We start from the raw sequence: 23,952 nt of genomic DNA, 5'->3' as shown, positions 1-23,952 counted from the left end.
GCCCGGAACACCCTCCCTCCTCAAATCCGATAGACAAATACTCTCCCTTCTCTTCAACGCCTTACTGAAGGCCCATCTCCTCCAAGAGGCCTTCCCTGACCAACTCAAATCCTTTTCCCTTCTCCCACTCCCTTCGCCATTACTCTGACTTGCTCCCTTTATTAATTCCCCTTCCCAGCCCCACACCACTTATGTCTATCTCTGTCATTTATTTATTTATATTAACATTTGTCTCCCCCTCTAAACTGTAGGCTCACTACGGGCAGGGAATATGTCTGTTACAGTGTCATACTGTCTTCTCCCAAGAGCTTAGCACAGTGCTCTGCACACAATAAGTGTTTAATAAATACAACTAGCTGACTGAAGCGGTGGGGGGAAGGGAGAGTAGAAACTCTGTAACACTGCCCAGGGCCCCCCAACCCTTCCAAGAGTGGAAGGAACCAGAGATGCCAATGACCTGGCTCCAAGCCTGGCCAATACCTCAGGGGTGAGAATCCTGAAGACGCATGGTGGGAGGGGGAGGGAAGGCCAGGAGACCTCAGGGAGAAAGCAAGGGCTTTAGGAGTCGGGGTGACCTAAATTCTAGTTCCGGCTCCACCACTTGCCTGCTGGGAGACCTTGGACAAATCACTTCACTTCTCCAGGTCTGTTTTCTCATCTGTGTAATGGGGATTCGCTACCTGTTCTCCCTCCCTCTTAGCCTGGGAGCCCCAGACTGTGTCCGACCTAATTATCTTGCAGTTGGCTGGGCTCATCTGTCTCGCTGCTGACCTCTCGCCCATGTCCCACCTCCGGCCTGGAACGTCCTCCCTCCTTGTATCTGACAATTACTCTCTCTTGCTTCAAAGCCTTATTGAAGGCCCATCTCCTCCAAGAGGTCTTCCCTGACTAAGCCCTCCTTTCCTCTTCTCCCTCTCCCTTCTGCGCCACCCTGACTTGCTCCCTTCATTCATTCAATTGTATTTATTGAGCACTTACTCTGTGCAGTGCACTGTACTAAGCACTTGGAAAGTACAATTCAGCAACAAATAGAGACAATCCCTACCCAACAACAGGACTTCATTCATCCCCACTCCCCCAACCCAGCCCCACACCAGTTATGTCCACATCCCCTCCCATCCTTTAACTGTTGGAGTTCCTCAAGGGTCAGTTCTTGGCCCTCTTCTGTTCTCCATTTACACTCACTCCCTTGGTGAACTCATTCGCTCTCACGGCTTTGACTACCATCTCTACGCAGATGACACGCAGATCTACATCTCTGCCCCTGTCCTCTCCCCCTCCCTTCGGGCTCACATCTCCTCCCGCCTCTGGGACGTCTCCACCTGGATGTCGGCCCGCCGCCTGAAACTCAACATGAGCGAGACTGAGCTCCTCATCTTCCCTCCCAAACCCGGTGCTCTCCCAGACTTCCCTATCACCGTGGATGGCACGACCGTCCTTCCCGTCTCTCGGGCCCGCGATCTCGGTGTCGTCCTTGACTCGTCTCTCTCGTTCGCCCCACGCATCCTATCCGTCACCGAGACCTGCCGGTTTCACCTTTACGAGATCGCCGAGATCCGCCCTCTCCTCTCCACCCAGACGGCTACCTTACTGCTACGGGCTCTCGTTATATTCCGGCTAGACTACCGTGTCGGCCTTCTCTCCGATCTCCCTTCCTCCTCTCTCGCCCCGCTCCGGTCTATTCTTCACTCCGCCGCCCGGCTCATCTTCCCGCAGAATCACTCTGGGCCTGTCACTCCCCTTCTTAAACACCTCCAGTGGTTGCCTATCGACCTCCGCTCCAAACAAAAACTCCTCACTCTAGGCTTCGAGGCTCTACATCACCTTGCCCCTTCCTACCTCTCCTCCCTTCTCTCTTTCCACCGCCCACCCCGCACGCTCCGCTCCTCTGCCACCCACCTCCTCACCGTCCCTGGGTCTCGCCCATCCTGCCGTCGACCCCCGGGCCACGTCCTCCCGCGGTCCCGGAACGCCCTCCCTCCTCACCTCCGCCAAACTGATTCTCTTCCCCTCTTCAAAATCCTACTTAAAACTCACCTCCTCCAAGAGGCCTTCCCAGACTGAGCTCCCCTTCTCCCTCTACTCCCTCTACCGCCCCCCTTTCACCTCTCCGCAGCTTAACCCTCTTTTCCCCCATCTCCCTCCGCTCCTCCCCCTCTCCCTTCCCATCCCCTCGGCACCGTACTCGTCCGCTCGACCGTATATATTTTCATCACCCTATTTATTCTGTCAATGAAATGTACATCGCCTCGATTCTATTTAGTCGCCATTGTTCTTACGAGACGTCCTTCCCCTCGACTCTATTTATCGCCATCGTTCTCGTCCGTCCATCTCCCCCGATCAGACCGTGAGCCCGTCAAAGGGCAGGGACTGTCTCTGTCAGTTGCCGACTTGTTCATTCCAAGCGCTTAGTACAGTGCTCTGCACATAGTAAGCGTTCAATAAATACTATTGAATGAATGAATGAATCCATAATTTATCTATATTAACGTCTGCACACAGCAAGTGCTAAATAAATATGATTGAATGAACATAGGAATCGCTTATCAAATGCAATGAGGATGACGACGATCAGGATCACCCTCTCTGGGCCTCAGTTTCCTTATCTGTATAATGGGGATCAGATCCCGATTCACCCTCCCTCTTAGATGGTGAGCTCTGGGGAATTGCGTTCAATCAAATTACCCAGGGTCTGCTTCAGTGCTCAGTCCAGTGCTTGGCAAGGAAATTGAGGCCACGGACAAAGAATGGTGAAATCCCAAATGTCGGTCACTGGTTCCCCAGAAGATGCAGACTTTGGCACTGCCAGGTACTTCAGGTTCATGTGCCGGCCATCTCTAAGGACAGCAAGTTTGGCAAAACCTTGGCAAACCCCCCACGGAAATGTGATTTTAGAGAGTGAGGTGGTGTTTTCTGGGGGTCAGAGCACAGGGCTGGTGGTGGTGGGAGTCGGGGGGGGAAGGGAAGAAAAAGAACACCTGTCCCCCTCCACCCCGCCCTCCCCGCAACTTCCCCACCACTGCTTCCAGCACCGCCATCCTCCCCGCCTCACGAGCCTGCAACTTTGGCAATATCCCTGACTTGTCTCCTTTGCAACCCCAGAAGAATGAACACGGCTGGTTCTACCTTCACAGGATCACTAAAATCCACCCTTTCCTCTTCATCCAAACTTCTATCTCCCTGATCTAAGCACTTGTCCTCTCCCGGCTTGACTAATGCATCAGCCTCCTCGCTGACCTCCCTGCCTCCTGTCCCCCACACTCCAGTTCATACTGCACTTGGCTGCCGGGATCATTTTTCTAAAAAAAAAAATTCAGTCTATATCTCTCCATTCCTCAAAAGCCTCCAGCGGTTGCCCTCCCACTTCCGCATCAAACAGAAACTCGTCACCGTCGACTTTAAAGCACTCAATCACTTTACCCTCTCCCACCTCACCTTGTTGATCTACTACAATCCAGCCTGCACACTTCGCTCTTCTAATGCAATTTGCTTGTATCCACCCCAGCACTTAGTACGGTGCTTGACACATGGTAAGCGCTTAAAAAAAAAACCCTACTATTATTAATGCCAACCTACTAACTGTATCTCATCTCTCCTGCATCACAGTAAGCTTCTTGAGGGCAGGGATCTTGTCTACCAACTCTGTTAGACTCTCCCAAGTGGTTAATACAGTGCTCTGCACACAGCATTCAGTAAATACGATGGATGATGGATTCTAGTCCCAGCTCGGCCACTGGCTGCTGTGTGACCTTGGGTGAGTCACCTTCACAATGCGAGAAAGACACTTGCTCCAGGTTCCACATGGGGCAGGGACTGTGTCTGACCCGATCATCTTTGTATCGATTAGGCCTGTGTACTTGGCTTGGCACTGAGCAAGCGGTTAATAAACCAATCAATGGTAACTATTTACTGAGTGCTTACTGTGTGCGGAGCACCGTACTAAGCATTCATTTAATCGCATTTATTGAGCACTTACTGTGCGCTTGGGAGAACACAATATAACAATAAACAGATAACATTCTCTGCCCACAATGAGCTTACAGTCTAGAGGGGGAGACAGACATTAATTGAAATAAATAAATGACAGATATCTACATAAACGCAGTGGGGCTGGGAAGGAGGGATGAATGAAGAGAGAAGAGGAAAGGAGGGCCAGGGAAGGCCTCTTGGAGGAGATGTGCCTTCAATAAGGCTTTGAAGGGGGAGAGAGTAATTATCGGATTTGAGGAGGGAGGGTGTTCCAGGCCAGAGGAAGGACGTGGGTGAGGGGTGGATGACGAGAGAGATGAGATCGAGGAACGGTGAAAAGGTTGGCATTAGAGGAGCGAAGTGTGCTGGCTGGGTTGTAGAAGGTGAGAAGCAAATTGAGGTAGAAGCGGGCAACGTGGTGGGCTCCTTTAAAACCAATGCAGTTTTTGTTTGAAATGGAGATGGATGGGCAACCACTGGAATTTTTTGAGGAGTGGGGTGACATACCCTGAACGTTTCTGTAGAAAAATGATCTGGGCAGCAGAGTGAAGCACGGACTGGAGTGGGGAGAGGCAGGAAGCTGGGAGGTCAGAAGGAGGTTGATGCAGTAATCCAGGCGGGACAGGATGAGTGTATTAGCGTGATAGCAGTTTGGATGGAGAGGAAAGGGCAGATTTTAGCCATGTTGTGAAGGTGGAATCGACGGGATTTAGTGATGGATCGAATATGTGGGCTGAATGAGAGAGAGGAGTCAAGGACAACGCCAAGGTTACGGGTTTGTGAGACAGGAAGGATGGCAGTGCCATCTACAGTGATGGGAAAGTCAGGGAGAGGGCAGGGTTTGGGTGGGAAGATAAGAAGTTCAGTTTTAGATGTATTAAGTTTGAGGTGATGGGAGGACATACAAGTAGAGATGGCAGGAGAAAATGCGAGACTGCAGAGAGGGAGATCAGGACTGGAGATGTAGATTGAGTACACAGAACAGACAGGTTCCCTCCCCTCAAGGAGCTTACAGGCTTTGGGGGAGACATTAACATAAACAAATTACAGATAAGGACATAAGTGCCATGGGGCTGAAGGAGGGTGAAAAAAGGGAGCAAATCCTTGCTCAAGGATGAGCAGAAGGGAGTAAGAGAAGAGGAAATGAGAGCTTAGTCAGGGAAGGCCTCTTGGAGATGTACCCTTCAATAAGGCTTCAAAGGTGGGGAGAGTCATTGTCCATCAGATATGAATAAATGCAAACAAATCCCCCTTGTCCAGGGGGAGGGGTGTAAGCCTTTGAGTGAGGCAGCCGCCCCTGTTGCCAAGAGTGGGGGTCCCTGCCGGCATCTGTCTACAGCATCTGTCTACACAGTGGATGGAATCGGCCTTGCAGGGTGTGGTGGAAAGAGCCTGGGATTGGGACTCAGAGACCTGGGTTCTAGTCCAAGCCCTGCCACTGGCCTCCTGTGTGACCTTGAGCAAGCCACCTACCCTCTCTGGGTCTCTGTTTCCTCATCTGTAAAAAGCGATGATAATCTCTGCCTCTCTCTACAAAACAGCCGGTGAGGCGGCGCTTTGGTAAAATAAAAAACACAGTACACATTCAACGAGAGAAGAGAAGGGGTGGGGGGAAGAAAGAGGGAAAGAAAAGGGGGAAAGAGGGGAGAAGACAGAGAGGAATGAGAGAAGCAGCATGGCCTAGTGGATAGAGCAGGGGCCTGGGAGTCAGAAGGACCTGGGTTCTAAACCCGGTTCCGCCACTTGTCTGCTGTGTGACCTCATGCAAATCACTTCACTTCTCTGTGCCTCAGTTCCCTCATCTGTAAAATGGGGCTTAAGAGTGTGAGCCTCAAGTGGGACTGGGACTGTGTCCAACCTGATTAGATGTGTCCACCCCAGCACTTAGAACAGTGCTTGACTAATAGTAAACACTTAAAAAATACTATCATTATTATTATTATACAAGCTAATCAGGTTGGACACAGTCCCTGTCCCACGTGGGGCTCACACTCTTAAGCCCCATTTTACAGATGAGGGAACACAGGCCCAGAAAAGTGAAGTGACTCACCCAAGGTCACACAACAGACATGTGGCAGAGCCAGGATTAGAACCCAGGTTCTTCTGGCTCCCTGGCCCCTGCTCTATCCACTAGGCCACGCTGCTGGTGGAGCACAGAACCTGCAGCCGGAGAGCACACGCCTTCCCTACCCGCTACCGTCAGCTGTGAGGCAGCTGTACACCCACAGCTGGGCCCCCTCCCCATGCAGATGGCACGCACGCGTAGACAGGAGATTACGGTACCGTCTGCCCTAGCGGAGACCCACAGGGCCGCCACAAGCTCACTCGCTCAGGCCGGGCCACGGCTCCCCCACCAGGAAGCCACCCCGGGTTTCAGGATTCTGAAGAATCTGCCTCAGCCCCGTTCCGCTCCGCCACACAACGTTGTGTGTGGCCTTCGTCGGGCGCTGCCCTCCAGTACACGCCAGGGAAGGATCAGGGAGCAAGAGAGACGTGGGTCCAGCCACTGGCACTGTCAGAGACCTCTCTGCGTGGGGAGGAAGGGAGGGGCCTCCCACCCCCCAGACTGAGACTCCTCCACCCACCCACCGGCCCATCGCGGGGACAACCCTTCCCACCCACCATCTCCAGGTGATTTTCTGGGGGAAGGGGGACCCGTCCTCATGCGACCGTGACAGGGGCAGAGATGTGTCACAGGTCCTTTCCCTCCGGCGGCTGAGCGGGGCCCCTATCCACCCGATTTCACTTTCATTTCAGGCCCTCAGCCGCCCGCTCTCCCCATCCCGGCCAGGTCCCGAGACAGAGCACTGGGCCTCGCTCTCCTCTCTCCCACCGAACTCACGCCCTCCCACCGGCCTGGAATGCCGTCCCCCTTCACAGTCAGCCGGGGCCATCCTGAAATTCCACCTCCTCCAGGAAGCTTTCCCTAACCTACCTCTCATCTCTTCTCACTACTCTGGGACCCACTGCCACTTTGGCACTTCTGCATCCCCCAAGCCCATGGCAACTCACCCACCCCCTACCTTGTTGCACTTATGCACAAGTATTTACACTCTAGTGTCTTCTGTCTGGGGTTTATTTTAGCATCTGACTCTCCACTATATTCTAAGTTCCTTGAGGGCAGCGATTGTCTACCAACTCTGTTGGATTGGCCTCTCCCGAGCAGTCAGCTCAGTGCTCTGCACACAATAGACTGTCAGCTCCTTGTAGGTAGGGATTGTCTACTAACTCTACTGTCCTTTCCCCAGTGCTCTGTCCAGTGCTCTGCACACAACAGAATGTCAGCTCCTTGTGAGCAGCAATCGTGTCCACCAACTCTACTGCCCACCATAAGGACTCAGGACAGCGTTCTGCACACTGCCAGGAGGCCACCCGTGCTGCCGCTGGGCTAATACAGCTGGGTGTGAGAGGAGAGTCGCCGCTCCCACCACCTCTCCAGAAGCCGGTATGCTGCGGCTCGTTCTGGCCACGGGTGAAAGCAGAGGAAAGCACGTCCATCCCCCGGCCCACCCCAACCTGGTCTAAAGCCAGGGCGACTCCGCTGGCCCCGGCTGCCACTCGGCTTCCCATCCACGACCAGAGCCACTGGGTCTCCCCAAGAACCCCCAGTGAGCGAGGGGCTCCCGGGACAACCCAACCACACCTGCCCCACAGGCGTGCTGGCCCTTGGGTTCAGCAGTCCCTCACAATTTTTTTTATGGTATTTAAGTGCTTACTCTGTGGCAGGCAGTGAATTAAGCACTGGGGTAGATACAAACTAAGCAGGCTGGACACAGTCCATGTCCCACATGGGGCTCACAGCCTCAACCCCCATTTGATAGATGAGGTAACTGAGGTGCAGAGAAGTGAAGTGACTTGCCCAAGGCCACACAGCAGACAAGTGGTGGAGCCGGAATTAGAACCCAGGTCCTTCTGACTTCCAGGTCCTTTGCTTTAGCCATTAAGCCACACTGCTTCTCTACCTTCCCATCCCTCACTCTCTTCTGTCGTCCTGCTGGCCTCTGTGTTCCAGAAGGCAGATTGCTCCCGACCGTAATCCGCTCGGTCCGGTGCCCTGCCCGGGGTGGGGCGGAGGAGTGGCCAACCCTACCTGGTGCCGACTGCCGGTCGCTGCACTCGCCGACGATCAGAGCCTCCAGGGTTTGCGCGAGGCGTTCCTCATTATCGGTGCTGTAGGGACAGAGAGGGGTCAGCGGCGCCCGGAATGGCCTGGACATCGCCCACCCCTGCCCCCCAGGGCCTGAGCCCACTGCCCCCGAACCTGGACGGCAGCCCCCGGAACAGCAGGGGGCTGAAGACGTCGGCCAACACCCGGGCGGTCAGGAGGTTCTTGGGGGAGGCGCGGCAGAGGCGGCAGAAGTGCGCGAGCAGGAACTGGAGCGTGAGGCGGTGCTGGTCGGGGACCGCGGGAGGCCTCAGCAGGGCCCGTAGCCGCCAGGCATCCTCCTGCGCGCTCCGTGGCTCTGCCGGAGGGAAGAGGGACCGGTCGGCTGGTCGGCGGAGACCCTGACCCGGCCCGAGAGGCCGCAGGCGGGGCGGCCGCGGGCTCTACTCGCCGCCCCAGCAGTTCTGTGATTGGCCACTCAGAGAGGCTCTGCCGCCACTCACAGGTTCTCACTCTGAAGTTACCGACCGCAGCATCCTGTCCTCGGAGGCGGAGGGGTCACGTGACTCGGTGGCTTCCTGATAGAGGCTTTCCCCCTTGACTCGACTGGCCTCCGACTCCTCGGGCCCACTGACACCCTGCCCTCGGCCCCGCTGAGCCTCCGCCGGCCGGGAGGGGGTTCACGACTAGCCACCCTGCCTCCACAAGCCTGGGAAGGCTGATCGGGCCTGACTGGGGACGGGTTTGGGGAAGCCAAGCAGAGGTGGCCGTGGGGACAGGTCAGCGGGGGACAGGGAGGAGAGGAGACCAGGTGTTGCTGTGGGGATGGGCCGTGGGGGGCGGGGTTGGAGGAGGCTGACCGGGCGTCACTGTGGGGACGGGGCGGGGAAGCTGACCAGAGGCCCCAGCACCAACCTTGGGGTCCGGAGAGGAGCTCGCTCTGCACATCCACGGGGATCACGGGGCCCGGCAGCTCCAGCAGGAACCATCTGACCGCCTCCGACAGGACCGGCAATTCGACCGATTCCAGGTCCGCACCACCCCCTGGGGGAGGGACACGAGTGGGATCCCCTCGGCTCCTCCCCTCGGAAGCCCCCCACCGACCCAGACACAGTGCTTGTGTCTACTGGACTCTCCCAAGCGCTCGATATGGTGCCCGGCACATAGCAGCGAGGAAGCAGCATGGCCCGGTGGAAAGAACTCGGGCTTGGCAGTCATAGGATCTGGGTTCTAATCCCAGCTCTGTCAATTTCCTGCCATGTGACTCGAACAAGATATTTCTCTGAGCCTCAGTTTCCTCATCTGTAAAATGGGGGCTAAATATCACTCCCTTGTACCAAGACTGTGAGCCCCTTGTGGGACGGGGACTGTGTCTACCCGAGCGCCTAGAACAGTACATGGCACATAGTAAATGCTTAAAAAATACCAAAATAATAATTATCATTGTTAGATCGGGTGATCAGTCAATACCATTGATCGGTTGAATTCTACTGTACTCTCTCAAGCGCTCAGTACAGTGATCGGCACACTGCAGGGGCTCTGGCAGTACTATCCCTGATCAGTCGATGGTATTTATTGAGCGCTTACTGTGTGCAGAGCACTGTACTAAACACTTGGGAGAGAACATTATAACCGAGCTGGCAGATATGTTCCCTGTCCAGCAAGGGCTTACAGTCCAGAGGATCGACTGATAGACACAGTTCAATCAAGGTGATTCCACCTGGTAACCCCTGCCCTCTTCGACTTTCCCCCTGTGCCTTTGCCCCATCTAGACTGCTAGCTGGTTATGGGTGGGGAACGTGTCTGCCAATTCTGTTGTACTATACTCTCCCAAGCACTTAATACAGTGCTCTGCACATAGTAAGCACTAACTAAATGCCACTGATTGACTGATTCTCCGCCATCCTCTGCCCTCTTCCAAATTTCTCCCTTTCCCAAGGGCCCTGTGTTGTAGATCCTTGCCGTCCACTGACGTCCTAGCGCGGACACACATCCCGGCCCGGCCTCCCCTGCCTCCTCCACCGAGCCGGCGACGCTCACCGCCGTCAAGAAGCTGCCGCAGGTCAACGGGACTCCCGGAGCCCTGGGTCCGGTACAGAGTTGGACATTCCAGACCTGCAACCCAAAATGCATCAAGAACGTGAAACCAGCATCCGCGGGACTTCCAGTAGCCACAGAGGGACGTTCTGGTTTCCCCCAGCGTCTGCCGAGTGCCTTCCGATGAGGCTGACTCAGTCTGGCCTAGTCCACTATACTGGACGCTTCTAAAGGGCACGGCTGGGGTCGTCCATCTTTCATGATGTGCTCCCGGGGCCTGGGATGGGCGGGGTCTGCCCTCAGCAAGGCCTCAGGCTCATCAAAACAGTCAAAATTTTTGGGGTTAAGTGTTATGTTCCTCTCACACCCTCCAGACCCTGGGAACTCTGGGAACAGATCCGGGAATGGCCCCAGCTCTGGCTCTGCCCCCTGTGGGCTGGGAAGCGATGTTGAACACGGGGCAAGGTTCCTTGGGACCCCTCCCCAGCATCCCTGCACTGTCCCCCAAGTACAGAGAGATGTTGGGGGGCTGCATGGGGGTGGGGGACCCGAGAGGCGTCTCACCAACCTTTCTTCTCAATGGCCTCCAGCAGGCGGATGAGCACCGGGGGGGCGGTGGTGGACGGTGGGGAGAATAGCTCAGCCAACTCTGGGGGCGCGGGCCCTGCGGAGAAACAACAGAGGCGACCCTTCACACACAGCCCAGACTCCGCCCTATCCAGCTCACGCTGCCGGACCCTCGCCGTTTGCCTGGCACACGCTGCGTCCCGGACAAGCAGACGGACGGAGGGGCCCAAACGTACAGACAGGCCGCCGCTGACAGAAGGATGTCCCTCACCCCCAGACTTGTGATCCCTCTCCAAGCAGCGGGGGCAAGCCTGCAGCTGGCAGGGGATTGGGGAGACCAGCCACAATGTGGCTCTGGTTTATTCGAATCTTCCACCAGAAAGAACAGCACTGGGCATGGGGGGCAGGCTGGTGGAGGGAGAGGAAACCCGGGGGCTCGCCCGTCCCCTTCCCGATTCCCACATTCGGCCGTCTCCGCCCCTGCTGGAATGCCGGCCTGCCACACTTCCGCTTCTGCTCCTCCCTAAACGTGCCGGTTGTTTAGCTTTCAGCACGCTGTTACTTCTGTCGGATTCTTGGAAAGCCGAGACGTTTCTCGAAAAAGATCCTCGCCTCACCGTTGGCATGGCAGCCCCACTTCCCGAGGAACCCGAGGAGCTGGCGCTGGCCGAGAGAAACTCGACTACAGGAAATCGGAGTGGGCGGGCGGGAAGGAGGACGGACGGGCAGGCGGGAGGACAGGAGGATGGGCAGGTGGTTCCGCAGGAGGGCGAGCGGAAGGGCAGAAGGGCAGGTGGAAGGGCAGAAGAGTGGGCGGAAGGGAAGGAGGGTGGGCAGGTGGGCGAAAGGGTAGGAGGGTGGGCAGAGACAGGAAGGAAGTGACCCACCCGGTCAGCGCGGGGCAAGCGGGGGCTTATGAGCAGCCCTGAGTTTCTCACCCACTTGTTCCCCAACCCGGTTGTGCCCTGGATCACCTGGGCTGGTGAGGCCCAGTGACACCAGAGCTTGTGGTAGGGAGACCCAGGTTCTGGTCCCGGCCCCGGCATCCTGCCTTTCTACCAGGTCTCAGTTTCCTCATCTGGAAAATGGCGGTTCAGTCGCTGTTGTCCCTCTCCCTGTGGCTGTGAGCCCCATGTGGGATAGGGACTATGTCTAACCTGATTGTCTTCTGCTACCTTAGTGCTTAGGACAGTGCTTGGCACACAGTAAGTGCTCACTCACACTGCAAACACCAGAGAGCCTCCATTTAGGGTCTTTTCAGGCCCAAATGGAAATGGTGGGTCCAGTCAGTGAGCCTGGATGAGTGAGGCTGGGAAATTAGACTGTAAGCCCGTCAAACGGCAGGGTCTGTCTCTATCTGTTGCCGACTTGTTCACTCCAAGCGCTTAGTACAGTGCTCTGCACATAGTAAGCGCTCAATAAATACTACTGAATGAATGAACTGGCTCTGACCACCCGGGGGTCTCTGTTTCTCTTGTTCCCCAAATAGAGAGGGGGTCTGCTGAGAGGATACTTGGGGGCCGAGGTGACGGGGGGAATCGGTCCCCTAATAAATGCTTAATAAATCTTAGAACTAATTGACCCCAACTGCCCCCAAACAGCCCAGGCCCGAGACCCAAACCAACCAACCCCCGCGGGTGAGAACCGGAACAGGAAGTCGTTCAAATAGTCATAGGGATCCAGGAAAATTATGACAGCAGGAATCTCACTGTGGCTTCCGCTAGCCCCGACCCCAGCCAACAAACATTTCAAGCCCGGGGAATGCGAGAAACACTTGGCAGACTGTAGACCACCGCTCTGAAAAGCTGGGGAGGAGAGACCTGCCCCCCACACCTCACCAACCCATTGCCACCAACCCCACAAACTGGAATCCATCAACCCGTGGAATGGAATCAGCCTCTTCAGGGTGCAGAGCACTGTACTGAGCACTGGGGAGAGGACAAGAGAGTTGGCAGACATGATCCCTGCCCTCAGAGAGCTTCCAGTTTAGCAGGGTAGGCAGATAGATAGATGAAAGAAAGGGAAGTAGAACACATGTCCAAGCTTGGCAGTGGGGTGGGGTGTGCAGGAGTGCTGAGGCCAGAGGCTGGGGAGGCAGGGAGGCCGGCTCAAGACTGAAGGAGGGAATGGTTGGGAGACTGGATCTGGGTGAGACAGGAATGAATCGGGAAGGCTTCCCTGATAACTTTAGATGGAACCTTAAAACACTGAGCCAAACATTAAGCAGATTTAGGAATAAAACCTTCCCTCTGGCTCCCGTCTCTGGCCTGGGACTTTTGAGGAGGGGTACGAACACGATCCTCAGGTGGAGAAGGCGCAGAGCATATACCTGACCAGAGTCGGCCAGGGTGATTGGTGGAAAAAGTGCCCCCGGCACAGTAACCTAAGTGACCCTCTAGATTTAGCTTGTTGTAGCCGGAGAACGTGTCTACCAACTCTGTTGTACTGTAATCTCCCAAGGGCTTGGAACAGTGCTCTACTTCTCGCAGAGGCAGAAACAGTCTCTCAGAGAGGGTAGGGGACTGAACCAAAGTCACACAGCACAGCACTCAAAACCCAGATCCCCCTTAGACTGTGAGCCCCGAAAAGGACATAGACATAAAAGGACATAAAGGACACTTGATCCGATTTGACTTGTATGTTTCCCAACCTTCAGCCCAGTGCTTGGCACACAATGAGCGCTCAGTACACGCACCATCTAAAACCAAAAGCTCGTTCTCCACAAACTGTGTCATGCTGTACTTTCCCAAGTGCTTAATATAGTGCTCTGCACACAATAAGCGCTAGATAAGCGTGGTCTAGTGGTTAGAGCCCAGAGCCCAGGCCTGAAAGTCAGAAGGACATGGGTTTAATCCCGGCTCTGTCACTTGCCAACTGTGTGTCCTAGGGCAAGTCACTTCACTTCTCTGTGACTCAGTTACCTCATCTATAAACGGGGGATGAATTATGACTGTTAGCCTCATGTGGGACAGGGAATGTGTCCAACCTGATTATCTTGTATCTACCACAGGGCTGGCACACAGTAACTGCTTAGCAAATACCATAAAAAAAATAAATACAATTGATTGAGATACCACAAACATGATTGTTTATTACATCTACATCTATTACATCTACATCTCTGCCCCTGTCATCTCCCCCTCCCTTCAGGCTGTATCTCCTCCTGCCTCCAAGACATCTCTACCTGGATGTCTGCCCGCCACCTAAAGCTCAACGTGACCAAAACTGAGCTCCTCATCTTCCCTCCCAAGCCCGGTCCTCTCCCTGACTTCCCTATCACCGTGGATGGTACGACCATCCTTCCCATCTCTCGGGCCCGCAACCTCGGTGTCATCTTTGACTCGGCTCTCTCGTTCATTCCACACATCTGCTCCGTCACCAAGACCTGCCGGTCTCACCTTTATAATATCGCCAAGATCCGCCCTTTCCTCTCCACCCAAACGGCTATCTTACTGCTACAGGCTCTCGTAATATCCCGGCTAGATTACTGTGTCAGCCTGCTCTCTGATCTCCCTTCCTCCTCTCTCTCCCCGCTCCAGTCTATTCTTCACTCCATTGTCCGGCTCGTCTTCCTGCAGAAACGCTCTGGGCATGTCACTCCCCTTCTTAAAAACCTCCAGTGGTTGCCTATCGACCTCCGCACAAAACAAAAACTTCTCACTCTAGGCTTCGAGGCTCTTCATCACCTTGCCCCTTCCTACCTCTCCTCCCTTCTCTCTTTCTTCTGCCCACCCCGCACCCTCCGCTCCTCCGCCGCCCACCTCCTCACCGTCCCCCGTTCTCAGCTCCCCGCCGTCGACCCCCAGGCCACATCCTCCCGAGGTCCTGGAACGCCCACCCTCCTCACCTCCGCCAAACTAATTCTCTTCCCCTCTTCAAAACCCTACTTAAAGCTCACCTCCTCCAAGAGGCCTTCCCAGACTGAGCTCCCCTTTTCCCTCTGCTCCCTCTACCCCCCTTCACCTCTCCGCAGCTAAACCCTGTTCTCCCCTTTCCCTCTCCTCCTCCCCCTCTCCGGTCCCATCCCCTCGGCACTGTACTCGTCTGCTCAACTGTATATATCTTCATTATCCTATTTGTTAATGAGATGTACATCACCTTGATTCTATTTATCTGCTATTGTTTTAATGAGATGTTCTTCCTCTCGATTCTATTTATTGCCATTGTTCTTGTCTGTCTCCCCCGATTAGACTTGTAAGCCCGTCAAAGGTTAGGGACTATCTCTGTTACCGATTTGTACATTCCAAGCACTTAGTGCAGTGCTCTGCACATAGTAAGCGCTCAATAAATACTATTGAATGAATGAATGAATATTACTGACTCCTCCCAGACCTGGTCTCTCGGCCAGATCACGCTGGCTTGAAACCAGAACTTTCGGGATCTGCAAGGAGGGAGAAAGGGGGGTTGTCAGGAGCCAGTAAGAGCCTGCTGACCCTCAGAGGGCAAGGGACAGGCCCAGGGATCATCAGGTCAGACACAGCCTCCATCTCACTTGGAGGGAAGATCAGGACCCTAAACGGGAGGGAGATCGGGTGCCGAACTCCCATTTTACAGACCAGAAAACAGGTTCAGAGAAGTGGAGTCAATTGTCCAACATGAACCAGCAGACTAGGATTAGAATCCAAGCCCGCTGACTCCCAGGTTTGGACTCTTCCAACTTGGCCATGCCAGTTCTCCCAGAATACCTGGGTTCTAGTCCCGGCTCCGCTGCTGGGTGGGGAGGGTGAGAGTGTGTGAGTGTGTGTGAGGGTTGGGGCTGCTGAGGAGGGGGAGGACCACTGGGGTGGGGGGCAGAGGGACTGTGGCCAGGGGGGGCTTCATTAAGTGGTCTGCCCTGCCCGTCTTAGGCCCCTGAGAGCTGGCACCCCAAAGAATGAAGAGAAGCTCTAACCTGTACCCCCAGATGCCCCCCCAGCCCCACACAGATCCAGACCCAACTGGTCTGGATGGGCAGACCGGACCTCTGTGGAGTCACAGAGTGGCTAAATGGAAAGAGTGTAGGCCTAGGGATCAGGGCACTTATTTCTCAGCCCAACTCTGATGCCACTGGCCTGTCAGGGAGCAAATCTTTGCCTACCTAGGCCTCAGTTCTCTCATCTGCAAAATGGGAATTCAAGAACCACCCTCCCTCCTACTTAAGACTGTGAGCTTCTCGTTAATGCAAACACCCTAGCCCACCTTGATTACAGTAACAGCCTCCTTGCTGACCTCTCTGCCTCCTGTCTCTCCACACTCCAGTCCCTACTTCACTCTATTGCCCGGATCATTTTTCTACCAAAACGTTAAGGACACACTTCCCCACTCCTAAAGAACCTCCAGTGGTTGCCCATCCACCTCCACAAACAAAACCTCCTCACCATCGGCTTTAAAGCACTCAAATCGCCTTGCCCTCTCCTACCTCACCTCATTTCTCTCCTACTACAACCCAGCCGGCACACTTCGCTTCTCTAATGGTAACCTACTCACTGTACCTCCATCTCGTCTACCTCACCGCTGACTCTCACCCATGTCCTGCCTCTGGCCTCTTACAGTGACTCTCCTCAGCTTCAAAGCCTTACTGAAGGCACACTCCTCCAAGAGGCCTTCCCTGACTAAGCCCTCTTTGCTTTTTCACCCACTCCCTTCTGCATCGTCCTGACTTGTTCCTTTTATTCAACCTCCTCCCAGCCCCACAGCTCTTAAGTTCATACTAATAATTTATTTTTGTCTGTCTCCCTTTCACTACTGTAAGCTCGTTGTGGGCAGACGATGTGTCTGTTACATCGTTATATTCTACTCTCCCAAGAGCTGTGTATGGTGTTCCGGATGCAGAAAATGCTCAATAAATATGATTGATTGATTTATCTCGCTGGGCAGGGACTGTGATTATTTCCTATCTCCCCAGCGCTCAGCACAGTGAGTGCTCATGGCGTGGTGGGTAGATCGCAGGTTTGGGAGTCAGAAGGTCATGGGTTCTAATCCCTGCTCCACCATTTATCTGTGGTGTAATTGTGGTCACTTCATTTCTCTGGGCCTCAGTTACCTCATCTGAAAATGGGGACTGAAACTGTGAGCTCCACATGGGACAGGGACTGAGTCCAACTTGATTTGCTTGTATCCACCCCTGCACTTAGTACAGTGCCTGGCATAAAGTAAGCGCTTAACAAATACCCTCATTATTTGAAACAGCATGGCTTAGTGGATAGAGCGTGGGCCCAGGAGTCAGAGGGACCCAGTCAGAAGGACCTGGGTTCTAATCCCAGCTCTGCCACATGTCTGCTGTGTGACCATGGGCAAGTCATTTAACTTCTCTGGGCCTGTTATCTCAACTGTAAAACGGGGATTAAGAGTGTGAGCCCCATGTGAGACAGGGATTGTGTCCAACCTGATTAACTTGTATCTACGCAGTGCTTAGAACAGTGCTTGACACATAGTAAGTGACTAACAAGTACCATAATTATTCATTATTATTATTATCATGCGGCCAAGGATTATCACCCTCTGGATCTCCCTCGTCCGCTGTGCCACTTCTACCATCGGCAAAAAGGGAAGTGACCGTGTGGCCGGAGGTGAGGGGGGGAGCGGGGACGTGGGGAAGAGCGGTGGTACATTTTGTTCCCTCAGCCCGGGCCACGTGTCCTTGATGAATTACTAGTCGACGGCCCCTTTTCTCCTCAGTTCTAGAATGTGCTCGCTTCTTAGAATCGGCGGCTAAAAATAAAGCCACAGATGTTCTTTGTTGGCTCTGCTCGCAGAGCGGGGATGGGGATGGGTTTTACAAAGAGCCGTGTCCAAACTCCGGGGCCCCCGAGCACTGTGCGAAACCGGGCGTCTGGGCCCGGAGTCCGTCGGTTCTCCGTCTCCCCCAAAATCTGAAATTTGCCCCGGGACAGAGGCCGTCAGGATGTTTTCCCCCGCCCTAGACTGGAAGCCTATTGTGAGCAGGGATTGTCTCTCTTTATTGCCGTATTGCACTTTCCAAGCGCTTAGTATTGTGCTCTGCACACAGTAAGCGCTCAGTAAATACGACTGAATGAATGAATGAATGTCATATTGACTGGGAAGTTTATGGAATGACCAGGGAGTGAGATCTGTCATTCGACCAATGGTATTTATCAAATGCTTACTGGGTGCAGGGCACTGTACTAAGTGCTCGAGATCCAGTAAGAGTTAATCGACAAGTTCCCTGATCTTCCGGAGCGGAGAGTACAATATAACAATAAGTATAGTAAGCGCTCAATAAATATGATTGAATGAATGATTGAATACATAATGCTCTGCACACAGTAAGCGCTCAGTAAATGCCATTGATGAACAGATACATGCTAAGGTCCCACTAGTCTGGAAGCTCAGTGTGGGCAGGGAACGTGTCGACCAACTCTGCTGCACTATACGCTCCCAAGAGCTTAGTACAGTGCTCTGCACCCAGTAAGTGCTCGATAAATACCACTGATTGATTGAACTGATCCACCAGGCACAACGCATTGTACTAAACGTTTGGGAGAGGTCAATCCTTTCTCCTTTCGCTCCTTGGCTCTTGCCTGCTTCTAGACCTTAAACTCCTGGAGGGTAGGGATCGTGTCCTACTAACTGTAGAGTCCCCTGTCCAGCACTCCACAGGGAGGGAGTGTTCAGTAAATACCACCAATTGATTAATCAATCCTATGTGGATTCTCTCCAACCCAGAGTTACTTTCCTGGGTACAGACTGCTGCTTCTTACCACTTCCGGGGTCATCGGACGTGAATTTGCGGCCAGACTGATCTCCCTTTCACTTTTGCTTCTCTGCGGTCGGAGCTCCTCCCCTCCCCCAAGGCAGCACCCCCTGTACTGAGCGGGGCCCACCGGGCACCAGGCGCTGTGCTAAGCGCCGCGGAAGGGACAGCGGAGGCCGACACCGGTTCCCCATCGTAGTGGGTTCCGTTCTAAGAGGAGAAGCGGTGGTAAAATCGTGAACAATGAGACGATCCCAACAGAGAACTGAATGTACATTTGACTACCCACACATTTAATTCGTCTCCGGGGCAACGGTGGGATTGGGAGCAGTAAATAATCACGAGGGCTCCCCAGTGCTACGAGCCGAGCTAGTCATCCAGATGATCCTATTGGACATGGTCCCCGGCCCAAGGGGGCTCACGGTGTGGGGAGGGAAGAGGCCCGGGGCGGGGGGATGAACATGCCCTGGGTCACCCGCCCGAAGAGCCGTGCGGACCCTGGTGGGCAAGAAGCCCCCATGACGGGGCCAGACCCGCCGTTGACTCCGTCGAATCCGCGGCTGTGGGCCACGGGGCGGCTCTTCCGTCGGGGGCAGCAACAGAGTCGCCTGGTCCCCCCGGGACCACCCCTCACGCTGAGCCTTTGTGGACTTGCTCGCCGGCTTTTGGAACGGAACAGAAACTCAGCTCATCATGGGCAGGGAATGTGTCCGTTTACTGTCATACTGTACTCTCCCAAGCGGTTAGTACAGTGCCCTGCACGCGGTGAGCACTCAATAAATACAATTGAATGAACTGAACTCGCACCCAGAGGTCCCTGGGGAATTTCTCCAAGAGGCCTTCACTGACTAAGCCCTCATTTCCTCTTCTCCCACTCCCTCCTGTGCCACCTTGACTTCCTCCCTGTATTCATTCCCTGCTCCCAGCCCCGCATCACTTATGTCCCTATCTGTCATTTTATTAATTTATATTGTCTGTCACTCCCTTTAGACTGTAAACTCACTGTGGGCAGAGAATGCATCTGTTATAGCATACTCTCCGAAGAGCTTAGTACAGTGCTCTGCACACAATAGGCACCCATTAAATATGACTGACTGCATTGACCCAACTCCCAGAAAGATGGTAAGCTCACAGAAGGTGGCCCTGGCTTGCCTTCCCCAATGCATAGCACAGTGCTCTGCACCGAAAGGCACAATGAATCACCTGACTGCTGTGTGATCTTAGGCAAGTCACTTCATTCCTCTGGGTCTTGGTTTCCTCATCTATAAAATGGGGATTCTCTACCCTCCTCCGATTATCCTATATCTACCCTAGTAAATGCTTATAATGATAATAACACAACAACAATAATAGTAATAGTGGTATTTTGTTCAACTGCGTGGGCTAGTGGAAAGAGTACAGGCTTGGGAATCGGAGAACATGGGTTCTAATTCCGACTCCACTACGTACCACCTGTGTGACCTTCGGTAAGTCACTTTACATCTCTGGGCCTCGGTTCCCTCATTTGCAAAATGGGGATTCAATCCGTGTTCTCCATCCTACTTAGACTGTGAGCTCCATATGGCACCTGATTTGTGCCTAGTCCAGAGTTTAGCACGGTGCCAAAATTATTATTACTTCTATTATGCACTTACTATCTACCATGCACTCTACTAAGCACTGAGGTAGACACAAAACCATCAGGTCAGACACAGTTCCTGTCCCAAAATGGGGCTCCCTAAGACTCCCCTCTAGATTGTAAGCCCGTTGTGGGCAGGGACTGTCTCTCTTTATTGCTCTATCATACTTCCAGGTGCTTATTACAGGACATAGTAAGCGCTCTATAAATACGATCGATTGAATGAATGAATGATGAGGGACAGAGAAGAGGTTCTGAATCCCCATTTTACAGATGATGAGGCCCCCTTCCCCCACCAATGCCCATCCACCCCCTCCCCCTTACCCTCCATGCCCTCTCTCTCCCCATCCTTTTAGACTGCGAGCCCGTTGTTAGGCAGGGATTGTCTCTATCTGTTGCCAAATTGTACATTCCAAGCGCTTAGTACAGTGCTCTGCACACAGTAAGTGCTCAATAAATACGATTGAATGAATGAATGAGGCCCTGGGACCTGAGCAGAAAGGTGCCCGGAGAGCTTGGAAGAATAGAATCGAGTTAGCAGACAAGAATTCTACCCACGAGGAGCTCTCAGTCTAAATGGGGAGACAGATGCTGAAATAACTACAGGCAGCTAGGGAGGAGCCGGCCGCTATTTTGGGAGATTTTCCAAAATGCTCTCAGTTTTTTCTTCCGAGGTGAAATAATCCCGGCTCCTCTCAAACTCCCGCAGGGGGGGATAAGGCCTGTTTCCTGTCAAGCGCTAGTTTTGCTATATAGAGTGTCAAGCCTACAGAGTGTTCAATTATTATCGCTAGTAAGGAATTTCATCTTTCCGTTGAACCAGTTCACATCTAAGGAATCTCATGGGTCAACAGGGGTGTTAAACATACACACAAACACACACACTCTCTCTCTCTCTCTCATTTATTCATTAACTCAGAGAAGCAGCAAGGCCTAGTGGAAAGAGCACAAGATTGGGAGTCAGAAGGACCTGGGTTCTAATCCCGGCTCCATCGCTTGTCTACTGTGCGACCTTGGGCAACTTACTTCACTTCTCTGTTACCTCACCTGTAAAATGAGGATTAAGACTATAAGCCCCAAGTGGGACAGGGATTGTGTCCAACCTGATTAACCTTTATCTAGCACAGTGATTAGTACAGTGCCTGGCACCATAGCACATGCCTAACAAATTCCATTAAAAAAAAAAGAGCACTGGTTCGGGAGTCAGAGGACTTGGGTTCTAATCCCAGCTCCGCTCCTTCCCTGCTGGGTGACCTTAGGTAAGTCACTTAACTTCTCTGGGCCTCAGTTTCTTCATCTCTCATATGGGAATAAGATAGCTGTTCTCCCTCCCCCTCTGTTAGCCCTTTGTGGGACAGGGACCATGTTCAATTTATCTTGAATCTACCCCAGGGTTTAGCCCAGTGCTCAGCAAATAGAAACACTTAAATACCACAATCATTATTATTCATTTGGTGGTATTTATTAAGTACCTATGGGGGTACAGAGCACTGTTCTGGGCACTTGGGGGGCACACAATAAAAGCCCAAAACAGAATCCCTGCCCTCGGTAAGCTGACAGCCTTAGGAGAGAAACAGGCAGAAAGAGATGATTTTGTATCGACACAGGTGTGCGGTGTGTCACGCGGTGAAACGGTGGCACGTTTCTGCCCGCTGTAGACATGGGCATCTGGATCAGACATATCCGTCAAGGTGGCATCTTCGAACTACCCTCCCCTAACTGCACCCAGCTGAGTCAACACCAGACAATAATAGAGAAGCAGCTCAGTGGCTTAGTAGATGGAGCAGGGGCCTGGGAGTCAGAAGGACCTGGGTTCTAATCCCGGCTCTGCCACTTGTCTGCTGTGTGACTTTGGGTGAGTCCCTTCGCTTCTCTGTGCCTCATTTACTTCATCTGCAAAATGGGGATTGAGACTGTGAGCCCCATGTGGGACAGGGACTGTGTCCAACCCGATTTGCTTGTATCCACCCCAGCGACAGTAAAATGCCTGGCACACAGTGAGCGCTTAACAAATACCATCATTATCATCACAATCATTATTATAACAATAACTGGGATATTTGTTAAGCACTTACTATGTGCTGAGCATTACGGTGGATCCAGAATAGTGCTTCGCAGATAGTAAGCACTTAACAAATGCCATCATTATTAACCAAGTTAATCACGTAGGACACAGTCCATCTCCAAACATGAGGTTCACAGTCTAAGGGGGAAGGGGGGGAAGAATGGGTATCTCATCCCCAATTTACAATGGAAACCGAGGCACAGAGAAGGGCCTCCCCTAAGGTCACACAGGAGGCGGAGCCGGGATTAGAACCCGGGTCCTCCGACTCCCAGGCCCCACCGCCTCTCCAGGATCCCATCAACGCCAAGTTTTCCAGGAACTGCCTGGGGCGGAACGGATCGCCTCAGAACCCTCAACTCTGCTGATACGACCAAATCCCCGGCTATTTTTGGGAAGGAGAACTGCCCGTTTCCCCCACCCCCTGGTTCCCCTCACCGGTTCCGCCGTCCCCCGACCCGGCCGAGGGCCCAGGGGGATTGTGAGCGTCGGGACGGCTGACTCAGCTCTGGCCCTACATCAGTTGGGGTTTTTCCCAGCTCCGCTGAGGACACGGAGAGGAAGTGCTCCCACGAGCCGGGCTGGGGGCGTCTCTGCCCTCTCCCCTTCCCCACCATCCAGGACGGCCCCCCGCCCACCCGCCCCCGCCCTGAGGCCCGCTGAGATGGCTGGAGGGGTCCGGGAGAGACTCGGGGGCCTGACCAAGGGGACCCGACTGGCGACCAGCCAATGGCCACTTCCTGTGTCCTGAGGTCAGTCCCAGGGAGGCTCGGGTGCTGACCTCCCCTCCCTCTCCGACTCCAGACACAGCAGTCGAGGCCTCCAGACCTCAGTCTACCCATCTGAAAAGGGGGAGGGAGGCATCCCGCTTCTCTGCACTCCATTGCCCTCAGAGATCCGGGGGAGCAATGGAGGGGGCAGAAATGAGAGGGGGTCGGAAAGATCCCATGAATGTTGGGGTACCCGATCAGATTCGGGCACATTTACAACCTTCAGGAGCCACCGGAATGATGGGCACGGCTACTCCCGGTGAGTCCAACACACACCTAATGCCCATAAACAAACTCATCGGACATAACAACCGCACAATCTGTCGGGTGCTTTCTATGTGCTAAGCACTGCACGGGGGCAGATCTGACACAATCAGGTCAGATACGATCCATCCCAAGCAGAGGTCACAGTTCAACAGGGAAGAGGAGCTGATGGTGAATCCCCATTGACTGAAGAGGAAACTGAGATCGAGAGAAGTGAAGTGACTCGGACAGGGTTACGCAGCAGGCAAGTGGTGAGGCAGGGATTAGAACCCAGATCCTCTGACACCCAGGCTCGGGCTCTTTCCACTAGGTGCGTCTTCATGCTCTTATCACAAAAGCCAACCCACGATCTCAGCGTGGCTCAGTGGAAAGAGCACGGGCTTGAGAGTCAGAGGTCACGGGTTCTAATCCCAGCTCCACCACTTGTCTGCTGTGTGACCTTGGGCAAGTCACTTCACTTCTCTGTGCCTCAGTTCCCTCATCTGTGAAATGGGGATTAAGACTGTGAGCCTCAGGTGGGACAAGCTGATTACCCCATATCTACCCCAGCGCTTAGAACAGTGCTCTGCATATAATAAGCACTTAACAAATACCAACATTATTATTATTATGAGACAGACAAAGAGAAATGGAGAAAGGGAGAGAAACAGAGAAAGAAAGAGAGAGAAAGAGAGAGAGTGAGGAAGAGAGAGAAGAGAGAAAAAGGGGGGGGGGAGTAAGGGAGAGAAAGGGAGAAAGAGAGAAAGAAAAACAGCGGGAGAGAAAGGGAGAGGGAAAGAGAGAGAAAGAGAAGGAAAGAGTGCATGCGAGAGGAAGAGAGAATGAGAGAGAAAAAGCAAGAGAGAGAGAGAAACTGGCTCTGGTCCT

The 23,952-nt window shown here is 53.6% G+C and overlaps 1 protein-coding gene across 1 annotated transcript in view; it reads right to left on the bottom strand.

Moving 5' to 3' along the window:
• PIK3R1 (phosphoinositide-3-kinase regulatory subunit 1) overlaps positions 1–23,952 on the bottom strand; it is a 57,883-nt gene that overhangs the window by 18,373 nt on the left and 15,558 nt on the right. Inside the window, exons 3-7 of the mRNA XM_029060385.2 lie at positions 10,680–10,775; positions 10,115–10,189; positions 8,990–9,118; positions 8,231–8,432; positions 8,060–8,139 (exon numbers count right to left, since the gene is read on the bottom strand). Coding sequence (XP_028916218.1) covers positions 8,060–8,139; positions 8,231–8,432; positions 8,990–9,118; positions 10,115–10,189; positions 10,680–10,775 — 582 coding nt within the window. The remainder of the gene's footprint in view (positions 1–8,059; positions 8,140–8,230; positions 8,433–8,989; positions 9,119–10,114; positions 10,190–10,679; positions 10,776–23,952) is intronic.

Source organism: Ornithorhynchus anatinus, chromosome 1 (assembly GCF_004115215.2).
Source record: "Ornithorhynchus anatinus isolate Pmale09 chromosome 1, mOrnAna1.pri.v4, whole genome shotgun sequence".
Classification (NCBI taxonomy): Eukaryota; Metazoa; Chordata; class Mammalia; order Monotremata; family Ornithorhynchidae; genus Ornithorhynchus; species Ornithorhynchus anatinus.
The sequence above is the reverse complement of the archived record's forward strand: the minus strand, read 5'-3'. Positions and strand labels throughout refer to the sequence as shown.